This window comes from Lutjanus erythropterus, chromosome 7 (genome assembly GCF_056507025.1).
Source record: "Lutjanus erythropterus isolate fLutEry1 chromosome 7, fLutEry1.hap2, whole genome shotgun sequence".
Classification (NCBI taxonomy): domain Eukaryota; kingdom Metazoa; phylum Chordata; class Actinopteri; order Lutjaniformes; family Lutjanidae; genus Lutjanus; species Lutjanus erythropterus.
The window spans coordinates 10,297,276-10,307,183 of record NC_139323.1 but is presented as its reverse complement, the minus strand read 5'-3'; the positions used below and the strand labels follow the sequence as shown (position 1 = coordinate 10,307,183).

The window sequence follows — 9,908 nt, the reverse complement described above, 5'->3', positions numbered from 1 at the left end:
TCGTATTTAATGGGGCGTGGTTAAAACCCCTCCTCCTCCATACACACACACACACACACACACACACACACGCTTCTTCCACTCGCGCGCACACACATAACTTTACTGTAGCGACCACAGAGCTCACAAAGCACTGCGCGGACCCTTCAGAGAAAGACGCTACCAGCCCCCTCCCGGCGAGAGGAAATGAAGAGGAGGCTCCATAAGAAATACTTGATTTTGATCCTGGCATATTCAGGTTTACTTCTGCTAATCCCCTACGTGTTAGATTACCGAGACAAATCCGTTCAACACGGGAGACATGGACTGCCGCAGCAACAGCCCAGATGCCCAGATTTGGAGAACACGGTGGCGCTGCTGTGGGATAATAACGGTTACAAACTTAACGGCAGCGACGTGACGGAGCACGCCGTCAACAGGAGCCAGTCTCGGATACACATCTACCTCCATGCCACCTGGAGGACCGGCTCGTCGTTTTTGGGGGAGTTGTTCAACCAGCACCCCGATGTTTTCTACCTGTACGAGCCGATGTGGCACATATGGCAGGCTCTGTACCCGGGGGACGCGGGCAGTCTCCAGGGCGCAGTGCGGGACATGATGAACGCCTTGTACCGCTGCGACTTCTCGGTGCTCAAACTTTACGCCGGCTCTCAGAACATCACCACGTCGTTTATCTTCGGCTGGAAGATGAACAAGGTGATCTGCTCGGAGCCGCTTTGCGAGGCGCACAAGCGGCACGATATCGGCCTGGTGAAGGAGGACCAGTGCGCAAAGTGCCAAAAGCGCGACATCAGGGAGCTGGAGAGGGAGTGTAAAAAGTACCCGGTGATGGTGATCAAAGGAGTCCGCGTTCTGGACCTGAGCACGCTGGTTCCTTTGATGAAGGACCCGGCGATCAACCTCCAGATCATTCAGCTCTTCAGAGACCCGAGGGCCGTGCACAACTCCCGCCTGAAGTCCAAACAGGCCCTGGTGAAGGAAAGCATCCAGGTAGGGTGAGCAGACGTCCTGAAAAATGCAGGATTACAAGCAGGTGTCCCGAAATCTGTCCAGATTGTCTCGAAAATTAACCGATATAGTGTTTGATAACATAAGAGTCAGTGAAAATATTCTAATCAAATAATTAATGTAGGCTGTTATTCCTGCTTTTAGTGATTAAAAATGTCTTTTTTTCTAAAAAAAAAATTAGGGCCTGACTGATATATTTTTGGGGTAGATGCTGATACCAATGTTGGGTTGAGTAAAGAAATTCTGATACCAATATATTCTTTTTGTATAATGTAATATATAAAATATATACATAAACACGTTCCCTCAAAAGAGGTTAACACTTGTGACAACATATATAATGAAGGCAGGATATTTTACAGTTAAACAGTAAACTCTATTGTCAAAAATGATATCAAGGCACTGAAACAGTAAACTTAAACTGATATTAATCATTATAAACAAACAAGCTAAATATATATCAAACCTGAATGAAGAAAAATAATCAGATTACTTAAATTTTGCATAAAGCACACAAATAAGAACAATCTGCATTATGTTATATTCAAAGAAAAAGTTTTCATATAGGCATATTGGACAACATTTAAGCTGATACTCCTATAGCTATGATAGGACAATATTGGCCGATCAGTATCAGTCGATGAATATATCGGTCAGGCTCTATGAAATATGTCGGACTACTGTTGATGTGTTTTCACTTGTCTATTCCACTGATTAGGCAATCATAAATAATGGATGACATCAGATTACAGTAAGTGCAGTTTCCACTGCGGGCAACATTTATGATGAAAATATCTTTTAAAAAAAAGTGTCTTCAGGCTCCTACAGAATAATGACAATCTTAACAGCTGAACAGTTTAAAATGACTAACACACCTGTCACCTGTGCGTAATGCGTCTTGTAAACACAGCCAGATATTGTATTTCATGGCATACTCAGAATCTGTAATAGGGTCCAACTGATACCGGATTTTTGTGGCCAGTACCGATATATACAGATATATACAGAATATAGAATACATACACTACCAGTCAAAAGTTTTAGAACACCCCAATTTTTCCAGTTTTTTATTGAAATTCAAGCAGTTCAAGTCCAATGAATAGCTTGAAATGGTACAAAGGTAAGTGGTAAACTGCCACCCTTGTACGGAGTGAGAGGCACCCTGAACCAAAACGGCTACCATGGCATTCTGCAGCACCATGCAGTAACCTCTGGTATGCACCTAGTTGGTCAGGGGTTCATCCTACAGCAAGATAATGACCCAAAACACAAGTCCAAGCTATACCAGAACTACCTTAGGAAAAAAGAACAAGATGGTAAGCTTGAAAACGCGGAGTGGCCAACACAGTCTCCAGACTTAAACCCCATCAAGCTGGTTTGGGATGAACTGGACAGAAGAGTGAAAGCAAAGCAACCTACATGTGCCACACATTTATGGGAACTTCTGCAGCAGAGTTGGGAAGAACTTTCTGAAGAATATTTGATTTCCGTTGTCGAAAAAATGCCACGAGTGTGTTCAGCAGTCATGTCTGCCAAAGGTGGCTACTTTGATGAGTCAAAAGTTTAAAATACATTTTGGTTTATAAATTGATTCCATAATTTTTTTTTAAACTTCAGTTGTTTATTTGTTCTGTGCTTTCATTTCAGAGTACAATGAGACATTAAACTGCATAATTCTCAATAAAAAAAACTGGAAAAATTGGGGTGTTCTAAAACTTTTGACTGGTAGTGTATATAAATGAACATTTTTGCAGTGATCCCTCAAAAATGGTTTACATTTGTGACAAAGATATGTAATGGAGGCAAGATATAACAATAAACCATATTGTCAAAAATGTTTTGTTACAGTGCCAATACCCATATTGATTATGTGCCAATACCCATATTAGGGATGTTCCTGGTGACTAATTTCCCTGTCAATTAATCAAAAAATTTAATTTAGTCAACTAGTCTAACAGTAAGAAAACACTCAGAAAGTTAAAATTTAAAGTCAGAACTGAGCACAGTTTATTAATTGATAATGTTTAACACTGTCTGAAAAATACCGTGTGTATTACGAGCCATTTGAAGCCATTAATCACAGTCTAAAATTACCAAATTGTATTTTAAATGCTGCTGAAATTCATGCCACTTTGCGTTGTGCAATCCAAACATTACACATTAGCCTACAAACATGACAACAACTCACTAAATGCTTCATCATTTCAGACCGAAGAGGATCACAGTGTCAGTGGGTAAACAACCTGGGGCTGACGTTAGCTGCCAGCCTGACACACAGTGTGGCTAACATTAGCATTGCTAGCAGCAGCAGCAGCTGCTCTGCTTGCAGGTTAATGTCCGTGTCTGTGCTGAATGTGGTCACATGTTGCTCCAGTGGAGTGATTATATATCAGTTAAGTCTGTCACAGTCTACATTCAACATTATTTCCATTTTCTAGATTAAAACGCTCCCAAACCGCGCTGGTTTTACGAGCTGTCACCTGTCTGACTGTGCTGATATAAACATCCGGGGTTGCCTTGGCGATCGGGGCATACATGCTTACGGCGAGAGGGGATACCGTCTGATGGGGCTGCAGCCCCCACTAATGGCAGGCAGCTGCCTAACAACAGTTATCAGACATTGTGCATGAATAAAATATTAATAAATAGTTTAAGCAACTAGTATTTTTGATGTCAACTAGCAGGGGTGGTGACATTTAATCGTATAGTTGACTTATCACGCACATCCCTAACCCATATAACCAATGTGGCTGTGATAGACCAATATCAGTCAACTGATATATCTGTCAGGCGCTAATCTGTAACTGATTTTCATAATATTAATATCATATGATCAGAGTCACAGTCTGATGTTACTCTCCCCAACTCATCTGTCCTGAGTTTCACTCATCCTCATGTGGTCTCCCCACATTCAGGTGCTGAGGAGCAAGAAGCAGACCGACAAATACAAGCGGCTGTTGGTGCCGAGCAGTAAGGTGAACCGGGCGGAGAGCTACGTCTCCAGCGCCATGGAGCTCATCTGTGACAACTGGCTCAGCGACATGATGCTGGTGGTGAACGCGCCTCCCTGGGTCAGGAGAAACTACCTCCGCATCCGCTACGAGGACCTGGTCCTGCACCCAATGGAGGAGCTCCAGAGGCTCTACCGCTTCTCCAACCTCTCCACCTCCCCGGCTCTGGAGAAGTTTGCACTCAACATGACGCACGGTCAGGGGTATTCATCAGACAGGCCCTTCCTGATATCATCTAGGGATGCAAAAGAGGCGATATACGCCTGGAGGGAGCGACTCAACGTGGAGCAGATAAATCAGGTGGAGGCCTTCTGCAGTGAGGTCATGAGGCACCTGGGGTACCAGAAAAACAGCGTGGACAAAACTACATGAGGATGTGCCACAAGGAATCATGGGTTAAGGTATGATGAGATCACACAGAGTGGGTGAAGTTTGAAATCAGCAGAATCGAGCTGCCAACTATTTTGATTAACCACTTTCAGTCATTTTCTTAAGAAAATGTCCAAATTCTCTGATTTCAGCTTCTCAAATCTGAATATTTTCTGTTGTCTTTTGTCCTCTTTGAGTAGCGATGGGTATCATTTGGAAAATTTCAATACCAGTACTGGTAATGATAGCTTGACGTTAATACCAGATACTTTTTAAATGTAAATTCCAGTTTAACAAATGTTTCATAACATAAATATAAATCTATTTACCTCAGTGCAGTTAAACTTAAGTTGCCTTTTTCACCTCTTCAGTTCTTTGTTTCTGCACTGTGGCATTTCCGAGCAGTTTTACAATATAAAAAATAAAACTAAGGTATCAAACGACAAATCACAGTCTTGATACTCAATAGAACTGAAGCAGTTTGGTTGGTGCCATAAAAGTATTGAAGTTTAGTAACTAGCCTGATTCATGACAGGAAACTAAATATCTTCGGGTTGTGGACAGAGGTGGCAAAAGTACACACATTCTTTACTCAACAAGCAGTACAGATACTTGTGTAAAAATGAGTAGAAGTACTGACTCAAGCTCTTTACTCAAGTAAAAGTACAGGCTCAGAAATGTACTCAAAGTATAAAAGTAAAAAGTCATCCTCTGATGGATATTCCTACCTGCTGTTTCTGTGCAAAAACAACTGAACCTCACTAGAGCTACAGAAATTAATTGATTATGAAATTAATCGCCAACTACTTTGGTAATCAGTTAATTGGTTTAAGTAATTTTTAAAGCAAAAAAATGTTAATTCTCTGATTTCAGCTGACAAGATTGTGACAGGATTAATTAATCGATGAATCAAGAAACTGTTTGACAAATTAACAATGAAAATAATTGTTTGTTGCAGCCCTAAACCTCACCTTTTCCCCATTGTCTTCCTTTTTTTTTTACGTCTTTCACATTTTTTTGTCTTATGTTGCTTTTTCGTTATTTACGTGTTTTGTGTTTTTGGTCTTATGTAATGAAAATAAAAGTTACCTGCAGCTCTCCTACAGAGGGTTTGACAGAAGAACAGAAGGACACAAAAGCGGGTGCATGCACATTTTTAAAGTTACATTTCTATCACAGCAGGAAGTTTGTGGTTTAACAAGAACCGTGTTCAGGCTCCAGGTCTGCTGCTGCGCTCTGTGGCTCATCCCTGACCTCTGACCTTCTTCTGACTGAGGCAAATTGAAAACAGAGTGTCCATATGGGGATGATCAGCAGAGCACCACATTTGTGTTCATTTGTCTCTGCAGACGCAGACAAGCAGCGGGCTTTGACTTGATGCATTTAATTACCCCTCCACAGAAATGTGTTTATTGCTTATTGTTACTTCACTGTGAGGTTTGACCTCCACTGTGAAGAGTCTGACACCAGAAGGCTGTTTTCACAATCATCTGCTGAAGGTGGAACTAGAGCTGCAACGATTGGTCGATTAATCAGTTAGTGAATCAAAACAAAATTGTTGACTATTTTGATAATCAATTAATGGTTTCAGTAATTTTTCAAGCATAAATGTGAAACATTTGCTGCTTAAATGTGAGGATTTGCTGCTTTTCTTTGTCATTAATGACAGTTAATGATGAGTCTTTAGATTTTTACTGTTAGTTGGACAGAAGAAGGAATTTGAAGATGGCATTTTGGGCTCTGGGAAATTGTGATGGACATTTATCACAATTTTGTAAACATTTTATGGCGTAAACAGTTAATCAATTCATTATGAGAATAATCAGCAGATTCATCAATAACGAAAATAATTGTTAGCTGCAGTGCTAGGAGGAGTGTTTCTCCTCAGGACGTGGTGCGTGCATGAGCAGGATTTTATGACAGTGTTGAGAGTTTGGAGGTTATTCATGGTCCAAAGTGCAACTGGCTCAAGTGTGATATGGAAACTGGAATTTTTAATGAGATAGATGATCTTTTTGTGTTGAAGACACAAAGATTTTATACAGCCAGTAATGAAACCCACCTGTTTTTATGATATGTGATGATTTTTAATCGTTCCCTTTACATTTCCACCTCATGTTATCTATTAACTGTATTGTCCAGACATTAATGGACTCTGCTCTTCTGTTGTTCAAATCACTCAAGCTGTTAAAGGGACAGCTCACTCCAAAATCAGAAATGTTTTTTTTTCGTATCTGTAGTGCTATTTATGCATCTAGATCAGGGGTCTTTAACATTTTCAGGCCGTGGACCCCTTAGCTGACAAAGAGACAGAGCAGGGACCCCCTGCCATAAATATTGCATTGAAAATTCCCAACTCTTCTGTCATTTGTGTTTACCTGTAGCTACTAAGTCGGCAGCAGTTGTAGCATGGGTAATGTTGGGTGCATTAGCACCCTCTGCACCAAACTACACCTCCCAACTATATCACAACAGTAGCTAGCTCAGTGGATGCTGATGTTACAGCTCAGGCAGGGAGGACGTCATTAATGTTTAAGTCCTGAACTGTCACAAGCACGAGCCTCTCATCCATCAGTAGATGCGCACTTCCTTCTGCGTGTTGATGCGGTTGGCGGGTGTAGTTCCAGAAAGAAAATAGCTCCTATATGAAACTGCTCACAACAACGTCTGTGGATTGTTTTGAGTAACCGTGTCATGGTTTCTGCAAAGTGACAGTGATGAGTTTTTCAGTTGTATTTTTTTGCACAATGAGAACAACAAGAGAAGGTAAACATCTTTACGGCTGATGTCTAAATGGATAAATAGGAATACAAGAGGAAAAATATGTATTTTTGATTTTAGGGTGAATTGTCCCTTTATTATAATGATAAACAGTGTTGCTGTTGCTTTTTTCAGCTCCACATGAAAAAAAGCTCCCTTAACTCTTCTTACTTGGCTAATTTCTCACAGATTTTGATAAATGGAGGAATTCCAGCATTGTCAATTGAACACAAGTGACAGAGCTGTTAACTGATTTATGACGCTATCAGAGCGACACTCGCAGAAAAATTTCTCTCTCCTTATAATGATCGACTGATCTGCACTTTAATAAAGGCCTCATTGTTTTCTCCTTGGCAATGCCGGGTCCTCTCATGGACAGCGGGGGGGGGTGGCAGCGAGTGGCTGGGCCTCAGACTCTGCTGTCAAGAAGGGGATCGTTGTGTACGGCTGTCCGTGACGGAATAGCGCTCCCAGGGTTACCACCGGCCTGTCACCACCAGCTCTCACAAGCGGACCCTTTAGAGCCGGGCCGCCTGCAAGCCGCCAGGGTGGGAGGCAGTGGGTGCCTCTTATCACACCGCCTCCACCTTGACACTAGCACTGACCGAGCCGTGGATAGAGGTCATGAACATCATTAATCCTATTGTGGCTCTGTATCTCTGTCAGTGAACAGCTGTGTCATAACTTAAGGGTTTTATTTTAATCTTCAGCTTTTTTTTTTCTCTTTCTTCCAGGGGCCCGGTATTCAAGGCTGAGGGCAAAAGGTGGAATAACAGAACAAGCAGCTGGAATGTGGTCCACCGGGAGCTCGCAAAGCACAGCTCTTGGGTTGTTTTTCTTCAGCCAAGTCGGGTCGACGAACTGGAGCAAATCCAAGTGGAAAGAGCAGCCAATCACAGACAGATGAATTTGATACGGAGAGAAGGCAGCTTATTTTTACAGTGTTACCTGTTTAACACCAGGAGGAGCAGATAGAAAGTGAGAGAGGACATAAACAAGACAGGAGAGATGAGGCAGGTTTCTGCTTCCGTTACGCCGACCTGCCACTATCCTTCTGTCCTTTTAGTAGCACTAATCCCTCCACAAATCCCCTGCAGGCGAGGGCCATAAAAAGCCAGAGATAGGTCCTTCTTGGGAGATGACTGCCAGGATCCAGGTTGGTAGCATTGGGTTCACCTGCACAACTTATCCGTCCAGCCCATGACTAAGCACGGCAGTAATCTCAAGCATTAACTGGCTCACTAACAATCCCAACGTAGATGCTTTTAAAGAAGAAACTACAGTATTTTCTGGAAAAGAGGCCTGACTGAGGAACTATTGTTCCACCCCCGGCCTCTCCAGGAATCCAGACAGCTGCAGCCACCCCACTGACAAAACACTCACATGGGTGTGAAATTTTCTAATATCCCACAGACATGTCTTGGAGAGCTGCCTCTGTCCACTGCCAATGAACTTTTTAGTAAGTTTTTACAAACACAACAACAGACGGTACTGATTCATATTGTGTACCATTCTTACTGTTTTTAGTTGTTTTTTTTTTGTCTAAAATACTGTAAAATGCTGTGACATCCCTCAGGGTGCGGATGTGTGGAGGAGGGGTGAAATGTTTACCAGCATCCACGTGTTCAACTTTAGAAGTTGGTTCTGTAATATTGTTGTGGGTGAAACGCCTGAAGAAGTTCTCTTGTCAAAGAAAGACGTAACTTTTAAGACTATTTAAACTGACGTCAATAAAGAGTTAGTAAAAACCAGAGAAGCGTCTCCTTGAGAAAATTCATGAAATGCTGAATAGTATGATTTTTGAGTTACTTTATGATTTCATTAAGATTCATTAACTCAACGATCAGATTCTTTAAGTAGTCTGTCATCTCCTAAATTAATCGCCAGCTATTTTGATAATTTAGTCATTGTTTGGAGTCATTTCAAGAAAAAAATGTCAAAATTCTATGATCTGATTCTGAAATGGGACTATTACTGGTGTGTTTACTCTGTGGCAGTAAACTGAATATCTGGGTTGTGGACAAAACTAGACATTTGAGGACGTCATCTTGTGCTTTGGGACATTTTAAGGATCAACAACTTATTGATTTATAAAGACAATGAGTGACAGATTAATCAATAATGAAAAATAATTGTTAGTTGCAGTCCTAGTAGATGTCAACTGGCACGCCTGCAGTTTGGAGAAGCAGCAGGAGTCCCGGTGTAGGAAGGGTCAGCAGCACAATATATTTTAGCCACCTGAAACAATCAATGTCAGTTTAAGTGTACACTGTATTTAGAATATTTTCACTGCTTTACCTTGCTGACAGACGGCCTTTTTTGATGTGGAATTACCGTTGCATAAGACAAATATCTCTCTCTCCAAATCCACCATACTCCTTTGGGTAAAACAGTAGCTTTATCAGCCAGAACACAGGAGTTGCTGGTCTACCACTACCACAATCAGTTAGTTTGTATTATTGTATGACTTGTGTGTTTTTAAAGGATAGTTCAGATATAACTAAAACTACATGGTGTGAATATAATGTGCTTATTCACAGTTGTCCAGTGTCCCAATGAACCTCTGTAGATTATAATGTATTATGCAACTCATAATTACTGTCTGTACTGTACATCTCATCATAATTAGCTTATGTGCAGTTGATCTAATTTAAGCCTCCATAGACTTAAATTCAATATTTCAATATCAATTCATAAACTGTGTATGTCATCATAATGACCATGTGTAAAGTTGATTAGTGACCAAAATTAACACAACCG

General features: G+C 41.3%; 1 protein-coding gene across 1 annotated transcript; it reads left to right on the top strand.

Moving 5' to 3' along the window:
- Positions 1 to 72: 72 nt before the first annotated feature.
- Positions 73 to 8,904, top strand: chst7 (carbohydrate (N-acetylglucosamine 6-O) sulfotransferase 7). The gene is made up of 3 exons (XM_084722629.1): positions 73 to 990; positions 3,924 to 4,420; positions 7,883 to 8,904. The coding sequence occupies exons 1-2, from the start codon at positions 187 to 189 to the stop codon at positions 4,389 to 4,391; spliced, it is 1,272 nt and encodes a 423-aa protein (XP_084578755.1). The 5' UTR covers positions 73 to 186; the 3' UTR covers positions 4,392 to 4,420; positions 7,883 to 8,904.
- Positions 8,905 to 9,908: the final 1,004 nt, after the last annotated feature.

What these genes read in the sequence shown, in the direction of transcription:
- chst7 (XM_084722629.1), top strand. Translation starts at nt 187, where the DNA reads ATGAAGAGGAGGCTCCATAAGAAATACTTGATTTTGATCCTGGCATAT. An exon ending in TGGTGAAGGAAAGCATCCAG is followed by an intron (nt 991 to 3,923) that starts GTAGGGTGAGCA and finishes CCCCACATTCAG; the next exon opens with GTGCTGAGGAGCAAGAAGCA.